General features: G+C 49.8%; 1 protein-coding gene across 1 annotated transcript in view; it reads left to right on the top strand.

Annotated features, from left to right (window-relative positions):
- Nucleotides 1-486: 486 nt before the first annotated feature.
- LOC101425282 (beta-galactosidase-1-like protein 3) overlaps nt 487-19371 on the top strand; it is a 31993-nt gene continuing 13108 nt past the window's right edge. Inside the window, exons 1-9 of the mRNA XM_004467683.3 lie at nt 487-741; nt 1309-1431; nt 1539-1751; nt 8545-8613; nt 9916-10011; nt 11093-11201; nt 12656-12748; nt 14766-14847; nt 15791-15855. Coding sequence (XP_004467740.2) covers nt 719-741; nt 1309-1431; nt 1539-1751; nt 8545-8613; nt 9916-10011; nt 11093-11201; nt 12656-12748; nt 14766-14847; nt 15791-15855 — 873 coding nt within the window. The 5' untranslated portion in view covers nt 487-718. The remainder of the gene's footprint in view (nt 742-1308; nt 1432-1538; nt 1752-8544; nt 8614-9915; nt 10012-11092; nt 11202-12655; nt 12749-14765; nt 14848-15790; nt 15856-19371) is intronic.

Consider the following 19371-nt stretch of genomic DNA (forward strand, 5'->3'; position numbering starts at 1 on the left):
GAGTCTTTATCTCAGCGCTCACAGCCTCGTGGGAAACCAGCTACTCAGGCTCGGGTCAGGTCCTGTCTACCCGACCTTGAGAGCAGAGCACGTGCGCCTTTCGCAGCTTCCGCCCCAGCACTGCCCTGGAGCGGGAACACGCCGGGCTGAGCGAGCGAGCAGAGGCGGCCCTTCCCCCGGGCCGGCGTGGGATGCGCGGCCCTCCCTCTTCCTTCGCGGGTTCCGCGGGGTCGTCCCCGCCGGCTGCTGACCTCCAGCTTCGGGGATTCAAGGTCAGGGCGCTAAGCCCAGATCCTCCCGTTCCGGCCGCTCGCCGAGCGGGGTCTGTGCCGAGGCGGGTGGCTCCAGCCTCAGCGCGCGACGCACCGCCCCCGGCGTCTGCTCTTCCCGCCCCCGGAGGCCTCGGCTCCCGCTCGCCCGGCCGGACCCTGCCGTCCCGGGACCCCCGACGACCTTGCGCCTCGGAGGCCCGCGCGCGCCGCCTCGCCGGCACCCGGGACCTCAGAAGCCAGCGCGCGGGGCGCGCCATCGCCGGGGACTCCGGGAGCCAGCAGCAGGGACCTCGGGGGCCAGCGCCGGGACTGCTTCTGCGCCCCTCCGTCCGGGTGCCCCCTGCCCGGCCCCCGCGTCTCATCTCTCCCACGCAGACCCCGGGCGGAGCAGCCTACCAGGCTACAGGGACAGTGGAACGGGAGCCCGCGCTCCCATCCTCGGGGCCATGAGCGCCCCGCGCCGGCTCAGGTGACGGACTGTGGCCTCTCCAGGGTCTGGCCCTTCCCGGCGCGGAGCGGCTCCTCTCCCCCCGGTCCCGTCCTTCGTCAGCGGGTCGGGCGCGGGGCCCTGGGGACGGCACCTGAGCCCGAGGGCGGGGCCCCCGGACGGCGACACCTCCCTGGGCCTCGCGGGGGCCAGGCTCTCCTTCTCAACTCCCCTTTCAAGTCTCACCTCTCCCTGCGCTGCCCGTTCCTGAATTACCCCCTCCGCCCTGGAGAGTAGCACTCCTACAGTTGTCACGGCGACCCCTGCCCTCCCGGGGTCCTGGGACCCACCAGCCTGCCTGTTTCTGCGCGCGCCGGTCTTTTAGGATGGGGAGTCAGTCGGCAGCTCAGGCGCCCCATTCTCAGGCCCACCGGGGCGGCGAGGGGGGTGGGGACGCGTCCATGGTGAGGGGACCCCAGGGTAAGCCGCGGAGAACACCTGCCTCCACGAGGGCTTCTCTGCGCCTTCCCATCCGCTCATCTCCTGCCAGCCCCTGGGGGCCAGCGCCCCGGCCCCGACCCCCTAAGCAGCTGCCCTTTCTCCTCGCAGCCCGCGACTCTCCACGAAGAGGCTCCTGTGCCTCTGGTTCCTGCCATTTACCTTGCCCGGTTTTGTTCCTCGGGTGCAACACGACGCCGAGAGTGAGCCCCAGGAGCGGCGCAGCGTGCGCAGGTGGGAAGGGAGCGGACGCAGCTCCTCCTGGAGCAGGCGCGCGGGAAGGGGCCCCCGGCGGCCCCTGCCTCCTCCAGGGCTGCGGCAGGCGCTCTCTCTCTGTCCAGGTTTGACTGGCTGCATCTGACCCCTTCCAACCTGAAGGACCGGCACGTGGGCCTGGAGGTGAAAACCGCAGCCCAGGGGAACCCGCCCTTCACGCTGGAAGGCCGCGACTTCCTGGTCCTGGGGGGCTCCATCCACTATTTCCGGGTGCCGCGGGAGTACTGGCGGGACCGCCTGCGGAAGCTGCGGGCCTGCGGCTTGAACACCGTCACCACGTGAGTGCGGCCCGGCCGCGCGGGCTCCGCACGGCGGCCCGAGAGCCCGAGAGCCCGCCCGCCTGGGCGCCCGGCCCGGGGTTGGCTGCGCTTTCCAGCGCGCGCGCTCGAGGCACACGCTCCCCGGGGCCTTACCGTCTCCCTTTAGTTTACCCTCGTCGAAGCCTTGAACAGGCATTAAGGAGAGGAAAATAAGGGGGTGTGTGATTTCCTCAGCAGTCTCTCTAAGGGGGGAGGCCCTGGGTCTCTTAGGAGCTCTAGATTAGTGACTTACATTCAAGGTATACTTAGAGGCGCTTTAAAAACAATTTTAATTTTGTGTATTAAATTGCACAAACATGTAGCAGAAATAGCAATATAAAAATGACATACATGGGCTGCAGTCTATTCTTCAGACCCCCTTCGTTGGCAGAGCTTCTCAATAAACTTTCTGCTTGCAAAAAACAAAAAACAAAACCCAGACTTACAGTCAAGGTGTACTTAGAGATCATGACAGGGCGTTTAAAAACAATTTTAATTTTGTGTATTAAACTGTACAAATGCATAGAGGAAATAGCAACATAAAAAATGGAGCCTGTGAGGAACTGGCAGTATCAATAAAGGGACATTTTAATGACATAAAGGGAAAGGACATAGCAGTGTATTGACTAAGTGGATGGGATTTGGAATCGCACAGACCTGGTCTTCCGTCCCAGGGCCCCAGTGTCCTCATCCAATAAATGGTAAGAATAACATTTCCCTCTGGAGGTTGTTTTGATGCTCGAATAAGGTAAAACCTTTCAACATTATGGCTGGTACATGACGTATGTTCAGTAAACAGAGGCACAAAGAAATACTAACGCTTTAGTCCACCAGAAGGCTCTGAATGGAAGTGAGCGTGGTATAACCTGATACTGTGTGTTGTGACATAAGGGGACTGGCTTCGGGCTTTCGGACAGGCATGCTGGAAGCATTTCCACGGAGGCGCTCAATCCTCACAACTGTCCGATGAGATGAATGGACCCTGGGGCACAGAGGGTTGACGAGCTTGCTCAAGATGGCACTAGAGGCCACCCCTGGGGTCCAGCTGCAGAGCCCCCAGTCCTAGCCTCCAGGCCATGGTGCCCTTCCCTGCTCTCTAGGCGTGGCTGGGGGCTGTGAAGGGGGTGACCCCAGGAGTTACACAAGAAAGGAGCCATCAAATAAAATCCGTGTTCAAAGCAAAGGTCGATTTGAATGAGGGATAGCAGACCATTTCCATGTGTGGGTAACTTCACGGAAATAGCGATCCTACAAGTTAGGGGGTGAGCAGGGAAGACCCTTATTATAAAGTTTCCGTCATTGCCAGAAGACGGAGCCATTAGTTTGAATGTGTCTACCACTCTAAGCAAACACATTTTATTCAATAGACTTTCATATAGTATTTACTGTGTGCCAGGTGAGTGCTAAACCCTGGGCAAGATTAATTCTCTCAATCCCCAGAGCCACACCATGCGGTGAGTGTAATTTATTAGCCCCATTTAGCAGGTGAGGAAAATGAGACGTGGAGAGGTTAAATTAGTTTTCCAAAGCCACAAGTTATTAATAATGGAGCTGCACTTAGGATCCATCAGGTGCCAGGGTCCAGCGGCTAAACAATTCAGCTGCCTCTCATAATTACAGACTTTATTTAAAGATTGAGGATTATGTCCAGAGGATTTTGCAACAACTTGTAAGGTCTAAGTGTCCTTTGCAGGGACATTTTATGATGCAGAGTGTATTTCTGGTCCTTGATTCAATTTTTGTCACTGGCAATTAGAGAGGCCTGTTGTTTCACGGTCAAATAATGGAATTCTATTAGTTAATATCTGGAAAAAATTAAGACAGCTCAAAATGTACAATATGGAAAGAGAGGAGAAAAGTATTAGCAAAACATTATGGGGCAGGGAAGTGGATGTGACTCAAAAGATTAAGCTCCTGCCTACCACATGGGAGGTCTCTGGTTGGGTGTCTACTAAAAAAGACAGTGATGTGCAGGTGCAGCAAGCTGATGCAACGTGATCATGCAACAAGAGGCACAAGAAGAAAAACATAATGAGAGACACAACAAAGCAGGGAACAGGGGTGGCTCAAGCGATTAGGTGCCTCCCTCCCACACTGGAGGTCCCAGGTTCATTTCCTGATGCCTCCTAAAAGACAAACAGACACACAGCAAGTGAGAACAAGGGGGTGGGGAGAAATCAATCAATCTTTTAAAAAACCTACACACACTATGGGACATTTAATGCAAAGTTTTACATCTATAATTTTATTAATTTCCAAGTATTTAAGTTCCTTTGCCTTTCTGGGCTAATTTACATTGGTTGTAATGGATACCGATAATGTATTGAATTTTTAAAAGAGAAAACACCACCAGCAGGTCTCCGTGAACTTACCTGCTCAGCAACGCACAGCAGGAGCACAGAAATGCAAAAATGGCTCATCAGCATGAGAAAGAGAAGCCCCCTGCCTCTTAAATGTCCTTCCACCGCCCTCTACTGGCAAAACTTAGCAATTTACTCACTGGAAAGGAGAAAATGTTTAAAGGGTAGACTCCGGGATTGCAGAGCAATTACTGGAAGGGTGAATTTGAAGCGGACAGGAAAAGATTGATAATTCACCCACCTATCAGACAGAGTATAATCACCAATAACTTTGAATTTTATTGAAAGCTATTTTCTGCATCTATTGAGGGAATCATATGGATTTTCTCCACCCTTGTTGAAATGAAATTACTTGACTTTTTTTTTTGACATTCAACCTGATTTCCATTGTTGTTTCTTCTCTGACCTATTGGTTCTTTGAGTATGTTGTTTAATTTCTATATATTTGTCAATTTCCTGCTTTTTCTTGTTATTTATTTCTAGCTGGGTAGAGAAGATACACGGAGTAACTTCATTTTTTTTTTTTTTTAAAGATTTATTTTTATTTATTTAATTCCCCTCCCCTCCCTCGGTTGTCTGTTTTCTGTGTCTTTTTGCTGCGTCTTGTTTCTTTGTCCGCTTCTGTTGTCGTCAGCGGCACGGGAAGTGTGGGCGGCGCCATTCCTCGGCAGGCTGCTCCCTCCTTCGCGCTGGGCGGCTCTCCCTATGGGTGCACTCCTTGCGCGTGGGGCTGCCCCACGCGGGGGACACCCCTGTGTAGCATGGCACTCCTTGCGCGCATCAGCACTGCGCATGGGCCAGCTCCACACGGGTCAAGGAGGCCCAGGCCCGGGGCTTGAACCGCGGACCTCCCATGTGGTAGAGGGACACCCCAACCACTGGGCCAAAGTCCGTTTCCCAGCTTCATTATTTTTAAATTTATTGAGACTTGTTTTGTTACTGGCATAACGTGCATCCTTAGTCATGATCCATGTGCACTAGAGAAGAATGTATATTCTATTGTTGGGTAAAGTGTTCTATATATGTTCAAAAGTTCTGCTTGGTGTATAGTGTCATTCAAGTCTTCCATTTCCTTATTGATCTTCTGTCTAGATGCTCTATCCAATATTGCAAATGGTATACTGAAGTCTCCAACTTGTAATATAGGACCATTTATTTCTTCCCTTTGAATCTGTCAATATTGTCTTCATACATTTTAGGGCTCTACGATTAGGTGCATACATATAATTGTTATGAGTTCAGTTGAATTGACATTTTATCTGTATATAGTATCCTTGTTTGTCCCTTGAAACAGTTTTTGACATAAAGTCTATTTTATCTGATACTAATATAGCTACCCTAGTTCTCTTTTTGGCTACTATTTTCACGGAATGTTTTCCATCCTTTCACTTTCAACCTACTTTTGTCTTTGTATTTAAGGTCTCTTGCAAATAGCATATAGTTGTATCATGCTTTCTTTTTTTTAAATCCATTCTGCCAATCCTTGTCTTTTGACTGGAGAGTTTAATCCATGTACATTTGAAGTGTTACTGATAACACAGGAGTTTCTCTGCCTTTGCTATTTGGTCTTTTTAAGTCATACCTTGTTTGGCTCTCTCAATTCTTCTGTTAATGCCTATTCTTATGTTTATTTGACTTTTTAAAAATCATTTTTACTTACTTCTCATGCCCTTTTGTATGTATGTCTGAGATATTTTCCTTGTGGTTACCATATGGCTTAAATTTAACAATGTAAATCTGTAACTATCATATTTGACTTGATAGCAATTTAACTTAAGTAACATACATAGACACTGTTCCTGTAACCTTCTCTCAACCCACCTTTTTGTTTTATTTATTATAAACTGTACCTTTATACATTGTATGTCTAAAACCATAGCTTTAACATTACTTTTTATGCATTGTATTTAGAACCATAAGAAGTAAAAAGTGAATTTATTTACATACAAAAAATGCAATAGTATTGGTGTTTAGAATTTCCCATATGTTGACCTTTTCTGTAGATTTGTGTATCTCCGTGTCACTTCAGTCCACTGTCTAGTGTCCTTTCCTTTCCGTCTGAAGAACCCCCGTTAGCACTGCTTGCAGGGTAAATCAGTGGCGATGAACTCCCTCAGTGTTCATTTGGGAATGTCTTAATCTCGTTCTCATTTTTGAAGGTCAGTATGGCTGGATATAAATTCTTGATTGGCAATTATTTATTTTAGTACTTTAAATATTTTGTCTCACTGCCTTCCTGCCTCCATGGTTTCTGAAAAGCAATTGGCATTTAATCTTACGGGGACTCCCTTGTATATAACATGTATTTTTTCTCCTACAGCTTTCAGAACTCTCTCCTTTTCCTTGACATTTGACAGTTTAACAACGATATTTGTAGTTGTGGCTCTCTTCAAGTTTATCATGTTTGTGGTTTCCTGGGCTTCTTGAATGTGTATATTTATGTCTTTAATTAAATTTGAGAAGTTTTCTGCTTTTTTTTTTTTAATATTCTTTCTGCCTTCCTTCTCTTTCTTCTCCTTCCAGGATTCCCAAAATGCATATATTGGTGTGCTTGATGGTGTCATGCAGGTCTCTTAGTCTGTTTCCTTTTTCATTCTTTTTCCTTTCTGTGCCTCAGCCTGAATTATTTAAATTGTCCTATGTTCTAGTTCACTGATTCTTTCTCTGCTAGCTCTAATCTGCTGTTGAAACCCTCTAGAGAATATTTTTTTTAGGTACTGGGACAGGGGATTGACAGGGGCCTTGTATGTGGGAGGCGAGCACTCAACCACTGAGCCACATAGGCTCCCCTGAGTTGGCTGCCTTGTCTGCTTGCTCATTGTTTGCTTGTTGTTTTTGCTCATTGTTTTGCTTATTGTTTGCTTGTTATTTTGCTCTTTGATTTGCTTGTTGTCTGCTCATTGTTTTGCTGTTTGTTTTCTTTAGGAGGCACCAGGAACCAAACCTGGGACACCCCCCGTGTGGGAGGCAGGTGTTCAACTGCTTGAGCCACATCCACTCCCTAGGGAATTTTTAATTTCAGTGGTTCTGGCCTTCAACTCCAGTATGTCTGTTTGGTTCCTCTTCATTGAAATTCTCATATTGTTCATTATTCTTTTGATATTCTTTAGTTCTTTCTACATAATTTTATCTCTTTAGCATGTTGAAGATCACTTTTTAAAAATCTTTGTCTAGTATGTCCAAAGTCTGGTATTCTTTTTTGATGGTTGCTGAGATTTATCTTGTTTTTGGATGGGCCATATTTTCCCTTTTCTTCGTTTGTCTTGTAATCTGCTGGTGCACACAGCACATTTTCATATTTAAATGTTCTATCAGAGGTTAGTCTGTGAATTGTCTATTCCTTAAGCTCGCATGCAGCTTGTGATGTGACAGAGTTCACTTGAGTATCAGGAGTTAACAAAGGAAACCAATGCAAAGAACACCATTCAGATTGGCTCAGATCTGGCTCTCCATTCAGAATTTAGCCCTTCTGTCAGAATGATCAGCCTGAGGAGAATTGCGGCGTCTTCTCCGTTTTCTTATGAGGCTGCGTCTTGTCCTGGGCCTGTGCTCCTGGCCTTAGGAAGCACCCACTTGTCAGGATCCAGATGCCTCCTGCACGCTGTGAAAGGGACTCGCCTGCCCCCACTTTATGTCTTGAAGTTGGCAGTCCTTGGCGTCAGGCCGCTTTGATGCAGTTGTTTCTTAATCTGCTTTCGCTGTCCTCAGGCTGCTCCTCCCTGCAGGGCACGTTCTGGGGGTGAACCAGAGATGGGTGTCCTGGTTCAGGCTTCCAGGCCGCCACCCTGTAGATTGGCACCCACATGGAGGCACCCCCGTGGGCAGATGGTGTTTCCCTCTGAACAGAGCCAGGGACCCACAGTGGGCGCACAGGCTGGCGCCCCCCCCATGCTGGGGGGCGAGGGGGGCAGCGAGGGAATCATGCGCTTCTCCTTCTGGTTTAAGCTTGTTTCCTTGGTTTGATACCTGCCCAGTCCCTGCAGGTTTTTAACTCTTATCTGGGGTTTTGAGGAAAGTGGCTTTGCCAGATTTTGCTAGTTTCAAAGATTCTGTGAGGGGACAGAACCCTGGAGCATCTTATGCTGCCATCTTGGTCACTCAGCCAGTCTTTGAAAGAAAATATTCAAAATTTCCAATTTAGTCAAGTAAAGATGTTTATAGCATTGTCTTATACATTTTAATTTCTAGTTGTAGTTTTATCTTTTGTCCTGTTCCTATCATTCTTTACTTGTGCCTTTTTATGTTAATGATTTATGTATTTATTGCTTATTTTAAATAACTAACTTAGGAGCAAAATACAGTTGGGGGTACAATATCAAACAACTTCATCTGGCTTTGGTTGAGTCGGATCTAGGAATTTGGAGGAAAGAAATAAGAAGGTGCTTATCCCATTTCTCTCTTTTCTTTCCCAGCTATGTTCCCTGGAACCTCCACGAGCCAGAAAGAGGCAAATTCGACTTCTCTGGGAACCTGGACCTGGAGTAGGTGCTGATGTTGTTTCTGTGCCTGAGGTGGGAAGCAAAGGGTGGCTCCTGGGGCTGGTCAGGAACCACAGACGTCCTAACGCTTTGCTCCCAGGACCCTCTGGAAGGCTTTCCTCGCAGCCCTGGGTGCCCCCCAGCCGCGAGCCTGTCCTCTAGGGGCCTGGGCCTGCGGCCTCTGCGCCCAGGCTTCTCCAGGGCAGCCCAAGAGGCGCGAAGGCCCAGGGGGCCAGCCCGCCTGGAGCGGGGTCCAGCTCACTCTCGGTTGGCAGAGCATTCGGGGTCAGGCTCCTGCTGGGGTGCCTCGTGTGCTCTCCCCTGGGAGTCTGCGTGGACTGTCCTGAGCTGGGAGCCCGTGGAAACCCGGCTCGCAGGCCTCTCTGGCCTCTGGGTTCCCTGCCCACGGGAAGGAGGGGCTGCAGCCTCACTGCCCCCACTCTAGTCTCCTGGTCGAGTGGGGAGGGTGGAGGGAGGAGCCAGGTGCCTTCTCCACTGTGGATGCTGGCTCCCCCACCCTCCCCTGGCTCAGCCCCCCCTGGCCTGTGCTGGCTCCCCCACCCTCCCCCGGCTCAGCCCCCCTGGCCTGTGCTGGGTGCTGGCCCCCCCTCCCCTGGCTCAGCCCCCCTGGCCTGTGCTGGGTGCTGGCTCCCCCACCCTCCCCCCGGCTCAGCCCCCCTGGCCTGTGCTGGGTGCTGGCTCCCGCACCCTCCCCTGGCTCAGCCCCCCTGGCCTGTGCTGGGTGCTGGCTCCCGCACCCTCCCCTGGCTCAGCCCCCCTGGCCTGTGCTGGCTCCCCCACCCTCCCCTGGCTCAGCCCCCCTGGCCTGTGCTGGGTGCTGGCTCCCCCACCCTCCCCTGGCTCAGCCCCCCTGGCCTGTGCTGGGTGCTGGCTCCCCCACCCTCCCCTGGCTCAGCCCCCCTGGCCTGTGCTGGGTGCTGGCTCCCCCACCCTCCCCTGGCTCAGCCCCCCTGGCCTGTGCTGGGTGCTGGCTCCCCCACCCTCCCCTGGCTCAGCCCCCCTGGGCTGTGCTGGCTCCCCCACCCTCCTCTGGCTCAGCCCCCCTGGCCTGTGCTGGCTCCCCCACCCTCCTCTGGCTCAGCCCCCCTGGCCTGTGCTGGGTGCTGGCTCCCCCTCCCCCTCCCCTGGCTCAGCCCCCCTGGCCTGTGCTGGATACTGGCCACCCCCCTCCCCTGGCTCAGACCCCTGGCCTGTGCTGGGTGCTGGACCCCCCTCCCCTGGCTCAGCCCCCCTGGCCTCGGCCCTGGGCTGTCCTGAGCCTTCAAGGCCCTTGCTCGCCCCTAGGGCCTTCATCCTGCTGGCGGCCGAGCTCGGGCTGTGGGTGATCCTGCGTCCAGGCCCCTACATCTGCGCCGAGGTCGACCTGGGGGGCCTGCCCAGGTAAGCAGGTGGCCGAGAGTCCAGAGTTGTGGTTGTAATAAAGCATGCTGCTTTAGTTTAAGTAACATTTTCTTCTAGTAGTAGTAAAAGCAGCCTTCCTATCTTGAGCGCCTGTCTTGTGTCTTGCTCCACACTGTGGATGTTCGTCTCGTGGAGTGCTCATGCGAACGTCGTGAGGACGGTATTGACGCAGTCCCGCCTTCCAGGCCAGGAGCTTGAGAGGGGGACAGAAGAGCCATGGGGGCGTCAGATCTCCTTTCTCCAGAGGGGGCTGTGCTCACCCAGTTCTCAAGCGTGGGAAGGAAGGGATGGGAGGGCTTGGAGATGGAAGGGCGCGGCTGGAAGTCTGCTCAGTACGTTTTCCTCCTTATTTTTAACGGAGGGCCCCGTGCTCCCGTGCCCTGAGCGCCCTCAGTGCCCCTCCCTTCCTTCTCATCTTCCTTGCCTTGTTCTCTGGTCTGCAATGCTGGCCCTCAGCCCAGACAGTCGAGCTTCAGGTGAGCATCCGTGAATCTGCTCCTGTGGCCTTTCCAAGCTAAGAAGACCTCAGTTTACCCAGAGTCAGACCCGGGGCTTTGCTTTCCTCCAAGATGAGCTTGTCCTCCCATCCAGCTCAGGAGGAGAGCAAGTCCTCCCGGAGGGAGAAGCAGCTACTCCTGTTGGCTTGGAGGCCTCACTGTGCGCCCTCCTCTTGGAGGACACATGGTGCAGCACCCGAGATACAGAGGCTGCGCTCCGAGAAGATGCCTCTAACGAGCTGATGGGAGCAGAGCGTCTGATGGGAGCCCCCGCGGACGCAGGCCTGCACTGGAGCAGAGTGGAGGGGAAAGCACTGCAGTCCTCTTAAGGGCCCCAGGGATGTGAGGTCCTGCGTTTCTTCCACGTCTCACCAGTCTGCTGGAAAGCTCCAGAAAGCTCACACAGTCAGACCGCGCAGGAACCTCGAGGGATCCAGGGTCCTGGGCACGAGATCAAAAGAAGTCGATCTCTGCGGGAGGGAGCTCCGCTAAGGGGCTGCTGTTGGCCACCCTCTCGCCGCCTCCCAGCCTCTAACTCTGCACCCGCCACCTTTTGTCCCCAGCTGGTTGCTGCGGAACCCTAACTTGAAGCTGAGGACGGCACACGGGGGCTTCGTTGAAGCAGTTGATGATTATTTTGATCATCTGATTCCCAAGGTGGTCCCCCTCCAGGTACAGCCAAATTACCTGTGCTTCTCTCTTGCCCTTCGTGGTAGTGAGCGCTTTGTTCCGGCTCCGTCGTGGCGCAGGACGCCCGTCTCCGTTAGAATAGAGGCCGCCAGCTGTGCCCCTTTGAGTTCTAACCCGGGCTTAGTAGAGGCTCCTCTTGTCCCGTCTTCGGGTCTTGTCTGTGCTCCCTGCTTGGGGCTTGACTTTCGTTCTTCTGGATGTGCTTGACACGCACTGAACTAGCTGATAGTTGTGCTGTTTTTTTCTATTCTTAAATTGTCTTTGTTGTTTTAAACACTTAGTGCATGTCTTGGTAAAGTGCTCGAAATGTACAACAGAGTTCGTGGTGACATGGAAGTCCCCCCTCCATCCTGTCCCAAAGCCATTATTTGCCTTCTTAGGAGGCAACCCCTTTTACCAGATTTTTGGCTGTCTTTCCAGAGATTTTCTACACATATGGAAGCAAGTTCTATCATATATATACTACCACTAATACAGAGGTAGAAGGAGAATAACATTTTGAAGAAGTGACTAGAGCAAGGAGAACTCACTAAAGGATATGAAAAGGAGATCTGTAAGAGGAAACCTGGGGGAGAGATGTCACTGAAAATGAAGAGAGGATTCAAGAAGGAGAGAACATGTATCTTTAAAAAAAAGATAATAAAAAATACAAAATAATAAAAGGAGGAGGAACAGATGAGTGTGGAAAGATACTAGAAAGAGTAAACTAAGAACTGAAAAGTGTGTGTTTTTTTACTTTAGTATAACTAAAGTAGGTGGTGTGATAGGGTGGCAGCTTTATCACAGTGGGTTGAAAAGTGAGTTAGAAGTGAGAAAGCAGAGCCTTGAGTGTAGACGTTGATAACTCTTTCAAGAAGTTTACTCTTAAAGAGGCGCCAGCAAAAGACCTGTGGCTGGAGGGCGACCTGCTCCATTGTCTTCTTTTCTCTGTGTGCCTCTGCCTGTCTCTCTCTCTCTGATGGGACGGTTTTGGACAAGTTTACACGATGATGGAAATCAGTCCGTCAGGGAGCAGAGGTGGAGGGTGGGGAAGAGAGGGCACAGAGAAGAGCCAGGGGGTGGTAGGCAGTGGGGTGCCCACGCAAATGGTACCGTTCCCCGGAGTCAGAGGAGAGACGCCCTTCCCCTTGTCAAGTAGGCGGGTGGATGGGATGGGCGTGGAAGCAGGTGGGGTTGTCGTTTGCCAGCACAGGTTTAAGTGGCTAACTAGTCTGAGAAGTAAAGGAAACCTGTGGGACGTGCCTGCCTGTGCAGTCCTGGGCAAGGTGGGCCCCTGCCGCAGTTGAAGGGCCCCTGCCCGGAGGACCGTGACATGGGAGAGAGTTCCAGAACTGTGAGGCGACCACACCAGGTGTGTCACCGTAGCCGCAGATCCAGCCACTCCTGGCTTTTGCCACCAGCAGACCACTCTCAAATCCTCTTCTCCCGTCTGCCAGTACCTCCAGGGAGGTCCCGTCATCGCGGTGCAGGTGGAGAATGAATACGGTTCATACAATATGGATAAAACCTACATGCCATATGTCCACCAGGTAAGGAGCCCTGGATTTACAGCCTCCCTCCTCCTTTGGTCTCTTTCCAGCCCACGTCTTCTGAGTCCCTGCTCCTCTTTTTTTTTTTTTTTTTCAAATTCTACTCAATTTATTCATTTTTAAAAAAATATTACATTCAAAAAATTTGAGGTCTCCATTCACCCCCACTGCCCCCACCCCACCCCACCACTCCCCTCATAGTAACACTCTCCCCCATCATCATGACACATCCATTGCGTCTGGTGAGTACATCTCTGGGCATCGCTGCACTCCATGGCCTGTGGTCCACATCATAGCCCACACTCTCCCACGTTCCACCCAGTGGGCCATGGGAGGACATACAATGTCCGGCAATTGTCCCTGCAGCACCACCCTGCTCCTCTTTGGACCCTGTGCTAGTCACTGTGGAAAAGGAGAATTATGTAATATTGAGCTCCATTTCTCCATGCCTTCACAATAGAGCTAGGGAGATTGAGACGGACTTGACCTCACTATGAGAAACACAGAGCTTCGAGAGAGCCCTCCTGTGGGCTGCTCTCCCGGTGGCCCACAGTGCCCATTGCCCAGCGGTGGGTGAGGCTGCCTCCTTAGTAGATGATGCCTCAGGAGTGTGCTAGTGGCGACAGGCTCCTCTGTGCCTCCTGCTCCCCTGCGGGCCAGGGAATGCTGTGGTCCTGGCTGGTGTCCTGGGGGGGGGGGGGGCAGGCCCCTCCCTGTCCCTGAGTCCCCACGTTCGGGAATCCTTCCCCAGGTGGCTGAGCAGGATGCAAGGGCCGTGGTCTGGCCTGGCCCATCGTGGCCTCCAGCCTGTCCAGCAGAGGTACTGGTAGGCCGGTCAGCTGGGCCAGGAAGCGAGAGCGGCCCAATGAGAAGAGATAGGGCACATCTGTGCTCGGTCAACGTGGCCGGCTCCTGCCCTGCGGCCGTGGCTCCTGGAGTGGAACAAGATTCATGGGTGCTCAGTTTTCTCAAGAACTGATGTGACTCCTTCCAATCAATCTTCACCTAGTCTGACTTTTAGCTCCAGGGTAGGTACTGCTGTGCTCTGCCCACAGACTCAGATATGGGTGAGGAGGATGGTCCGTGAACATGGAAGACACAGACAGGACGCTCTCTTGCATCTGACCAGCTGTCTGCTACCTACGCCCCTCCCAGATGCTCTTTTCAAAGTAGAGATTTCTCGACTGACCCTGCAGCTGAGATATACCTCCTTGTTTCCTTTGACAGTATCCAGCTTTGACCCAAGTTTCGTGGATTTCGTCTCTGGCCTATTTGTCTTCTTACCATGAGTGATCACTTCTTTCTCGCAGTTCCTACTTCACTGTGCCAGCAGGAAGGACAGCTGCAGTCATGCCCACCTCTAACTCGTCTCCTGTCCCATCACCAGCACCTAGAGTGTGCGGCTGCGGTGTCCCGGTCCTGACGTCATTTAGTCGTCTTACTCCTGGCTTCTACTACATCTCCGTCCATTTATCCTCCTCTGGCCACTGGGATAGTACTTGGGTTCTGTTCTCTTCTTCCTGTTCAAAGAGTTGAACACCTTCTTTCCAGGGCTTGCCTGTTCCCCTTTGCCCAAGGTAAATGAGCTCATTCTACACACACAGCTCTCAGGGCCACTTTGTACAGGACGTGAACCTGGGAATGGGTGGAAATGCGCTTTTTAGAAAAAGCGACAGCTATTTCTTTGTTCTTTCTTATCGCACAGCCTTAGTCTCTCCCTTACAAGCCCAATGTGTCCTCCAAGTCCTCTTCCTCTGTCAGGTGTGCTTTCCCTGGAGGCTGTGGCCACAGGTGTCTAAGCCCCCACCCCACCCAGCTGCATCTGCTGTCCACTCTGGGGAAAGCACAGAGGCAGGGGTGCCTCCAGTGTACTAAGCAACAGATGGTCAGATTCGGGATATAACCTTTCCCTCTAGCCCATCTGAACCCAGGTGTATTTTTTTCCTAATTTCTTTGTATTTCATTTTCCCACTGGGATCAAGGGAAGCAGGTTCATTTTGTTCGGCTTTCTCAACAGGCTCTGCTGAAAAGAGGGATCCAGGAACTGCTGCTGACCTCGGATAATGAGGAAAGTGTGCTCAAAGGCCACATAAATGGAGGTACAAATTAAGAATGATTTTAAGGGAGAGCTGAGACTCTCAGCCCGACCATTTAAAACTTGAACAAGCCTCAGGGAGAACCAAGCATGCCTCTGATGCCTGTCTCTCCCATGTACTTTGAAATGGATTGCAAAGATTTGACATTAGAATAGAGGAGGACCCAGAGTCAAGGCCAAGAGTTCTCTAGTCAACTCCATGACCTTTCCCTGCTTCCCCTTCTCTTTTAAAATGGCTGTCACACCCGAGCAGTAACAGAACTATTCTATCCTTGGTCCTCCGCGCCCCCTCCCCTAATTTCCCTGTACTCAGGATCCAGGTGGGTGCTGGGCCTGGCTTAGAGTGAGGACCCTCTCTCCTGCACTGGAGAACCACATGGAGAAGCAGAGACAGCTGTGTTGTGTAAGCAATCTGGCTTCGGCCGAGTCCCAGTCCTGAGATTCAAAGGGGATGTGGAGAAGAGGCTGGAGAATAGAGTAGCAGAGCAACTCAGAACAGGGTCACAGAGTGATGACGTTGAGGGAAATGACCAAGGTCATGAGCGAGGGATGAGCCCAAGGTCACCTTTCAGAGCTTCTTCTCTAGCCTGCTCTGCCCTCCTTCTCGGTGGCTTTGCCCGCATTGCTATGGCACCGTAGAAAGTGAGCTAAGTGTGGGGTGAAGAAGCCTGTGAGTTCCCGGGTCTGCTCCAGCTGTGTGAACTTGGATTGTTCTACTTCTCTGGGAAAATGGTGGCTAATTTTTACTTTCCTTTCTCCATGGTGTCCTCGCAACTGTCAAATGGTAGGGTGACAGCCCTATGGATACTACAAAGTAGGGTACAAGTAGCATCTCCTTATTTTACTATTAAGCATACCTCCCTGCTGCGTGGGGGCGTGGGCCTCCATCCCTTGCCAGCAAAGATTGTAGTGATGCTTCATGTGGCATCTCTCCCTTCCCTCCGCAGTGTTCGCCACTGTCAACATGAAGGAACTTAAAAGTGATGTTTTCAGTCAGCTCAAGTTGCTGCAGGTAAGGGCATCTTAGGGGTAGAGAGTTTCTGCCCCTTTGCCTGCCAAGACCTCCTTGGCTGGTATGTGGTGTCCAGTGAAGACAAAGGGTTTTGAGAGGAAGACAGCTACTTCCTCAATGGGGCTTCAGCTGGGCTCTCAGGCGATTTTGGGTTGTCTTTCAGTACAGGAAACCAGAGGGAGGAATTCCTGCTTCTGTCACCTCACAGAGATGGCTGCCTCCCCTGCCTTGGGTTTGCCTAATGAAGGGTGGGGTTAAAGATTTTGCTAACCTTAGCATGTATCCCTCAGAGAATGTGGAGTCAAAATTCTATGTGCTAAGTTTGCTTTGAATAATTTCTTTGTTTCATATAGGTATTTTATCAACTTGATATAGTGATAGGTTCATTCATTGAACTGAAGTTTTGTTTCACTTCTTAGGTATTGTTCTTATTTTATTTTTGTGTTTATGCCCTACCAATGAAGTTTTTTTTTTAAGGTTTATTTTATTTATTTCTCTCCCCTTCCCCCCCGCCCCAGTTGTCTGTTCTCTGTGTCTATTTTGCTGCATGTTCTTCTTTGTCTGCTTCTATTGTTGTCAGCGGCACGGGAATCTGTGTTTCTTTTTGTTGCGTCACCTCTCCGTGTGTGGGCACCATTCTTGGGCAGGCTGCACTTTCTTTCGCGCTGGGCTGGGTGGCTCTCCTTACGGGGCGCGCTCCTTGCGTGTGGAGCTCCCCTACGCGGGACACCCCTGCATGGCAGGGCACTCCTTGCACGCATCAGCACTGCGCGTGGGCCAGCTCCACACGGGTCAAGGAGGCCCAGGGTTTGAACCGTGGACCTCCCATGTGGTAGACGGATTCCCTATCCACTGGACCAAGTCTGCTTCCCCCAATGAAGTTTTGTAAAGGTCTTATGTGTCTATTAGGAATGTACTTTCCATGGTTGCTGTATTCTCTAAGTTTTTTATGTTGATTTTGTGTTGTTCTAATTTTTTATTTCTTGTTTTGTTTTTTTTTTGCCTATTCTAGCAATCACTAAGAGAGATGTCTTCTGTCAGACTAACTGTTTCTCCTTTGAAGATTTTTTTTGCTGTGTTGTCTGCTATTAAGAACTTTTGTCTTTGGTTTTCTCCATCTGGACTATGACTCGTCTATGTGTGCTTATTTTTTAATTTATTATTCTTGGACATTGTTGGGCTCTTGAAGCTGTGTATTCTCAGCTTTTCTCTTCAAATATTGCTTCTGCCCTCTTGTCTCAGTCCTCTCATTCTGGGATTCCAATTAAAGTTATGTTCGATTTTCTTACATACACTTTATTTATTTTTAAGATTTATTTTATTTATTTATCCCCCTCCCGTTGTTTGAGCTTGCTGTCTGCTCTCTGTGTCTGTTTGTTGTGTGCTTTCTGTGTCTGCTCATCTTCTTTTTAGGAGGCGCTGGGAACTGAACCTGGGACCTCCCATGTGGGAGGGAGGTGCCCAGTTGCTTGAGCCACCTCCACTCCCTGCTTGTTGTATCTCTCATTGTGTCTCCTTGTTGTGTCTTCTTGTTGTGTCATCTCATTTGTGTCAGCTCACCGTGCCAGCTCACAGTCTTGCTTGTCTTCTTTAGGAAGCACTGGGAACTGACCCCGGGTCCTCCCATGTGGTAGGCGGGTGCTCATATGTGCTTTATGTCTCTTTAATTAGTTTCTGTATGTTTGTCTCCTTGGGCTATCTTTTGCATACTTTCTCCTGATCTACCTTTACATTCACTGATTCTCTTTTCAACTATATCTAAGATGATATTCGTGTATACATCTCTTTTGCTTGTCTTTAGTTAGCGGGTTGGTCCAAATAACATAGTTCATCATTATTGGAAATTTTAAGTCTTCTATTATTTCTTTAGGTTTTTGTTGTTGTTATTGTTATTTGGTCTGTTGTCTTCAGGGACACAAGTTATGTGTAATGAGAAATTCTTCTGTCTTTCACATTTTGTTCATCCCATTTTCTCTCTAATCTGTTCTACTCTATGTTCATTTCCATTTAATTTGGTTCACTTTTCACTACTTTACTCTCCATATCCTTCATGGTATTTATTTTCCCTTTAGCTGTTTCTAGTTTTAACTTAATTAGTTGAGATGGTTGTATGTTTACTACTTATTTTAGAAATTCTTCCAGGTTATGTTTTAGCTTCTTAGGGCACTTTTAGTTGTGTTTGTTTTTTTAATATACTTTTTAATTTTTTAAAAAAGTAACAGATTACATGAAAAAATATAGGGGATTCCCATATGCCCCACTCCCTAGCCCTCCCACATTTTCCCACATCAACAACATCCTGCATTATTGTGATAAATTTGCCACAATTGATGAACACATCTTGAATCATTGCCACTAAGGGTAGATTATAGTTTACATTGTAGTTTACACTCTCTCCTGCACATTTTTGTAAGTTATTACAAGATATACAGTGGGTCATCCAGAACAATTCCCAAGTTCTGAAAATGCCCCCAGATACACTTATTTTTCTCTCTCCCTCCCCTCAGAACCTCCTGTGGCTACTGCCTCCACATTAATGAAAAAAGTTCTTCCTTTGCTAGGATAACAATGAGTCTATAGTAGAATAACAATAATCTTCTCTAGTGCATCGCTCATTCCCCAATCCTGAGGATTCTGGGATGGTGATGCTCACTCTGCCTCTAATTGAGAGGGGGTTTAGATCCCATGGGGCAGATGGATGAGACTATCTTCTTGCAGTTGCAAACTCTCTGTTCCTTGAGATGGTTATTGCCCATCATCATCTCCTTTTTAGTTGTCCTGGGTGAGTCCAAAGATTTAGTTGTGTTTTATGCTCTTGACTTATAGAGGTGATTATTTCATTGAGATTTTTAACTTTATAACAATAATTTAGGCAACAATTTTGACCTGTTCCAATGAAAGTATTTGGGGGTGTTTCTCCTCTGTAATTTCTTTTCCTGTTTATTTTTCTCCATTTTTTTCTTATAAATATATTTTACAGACTCTGTTCTTGCTCCTTTTTTTGGTTATTACTCATCTTTGACTAAGATGAGTGCTTCTTGGCCCAGGTACTTAAGAGAACCTCACATGAGAGAGAGCACATGTTGATGCAGAGATCAGTTCTGATTTTCTTTGCTCACCTCTGTCCTCTTCTGATGATGCCTCCTCCTGGGCTAGTTGACATTGACAGGAGTTTGAAATGCCTCACAAGCAGACTTCTTCCTATGGACAGTTCTTATATGTGATTCTTTAGTATCACTTCCTTCCAAGTTTTTGTTATATTGAATTATGCAGAATGCATTCCTTTTTCCAACCTGTGCATCTCATTCTTTAATTACAGATTAGAAGTTGTTGGTAATACACTATAGAGTATGCTTCTTACTTGAAAGAAATTTGTGCTTCTGGCCTTTCCTACCATCTTCAACATGGAGCATCCTCTCTCTGCATTTTTCTATTCCCCTAACAGACCTCAGTGCTTTTCGTACTCCTTTCTCTTCCTTTATATCTAGAAGTTTCATATGTCTTAGATATATGATA

This window comes from Dasypus novemcinctus, chromosome 27 (genome assembly GCF_030445035.2).
Source record: "Dasypus novemcinctus isolate mDasNov1 chromosome 27, mDasNov1.1.hap2, whole genome shotgun sequence".
NCBI classification, from domain to species: domain Eukaryota; kingdom Metazoa; phylum Chordata; class Mammalia; order Cingulata; family Dasypodidae; genus Dasypus; species Dasypus novemcinctus.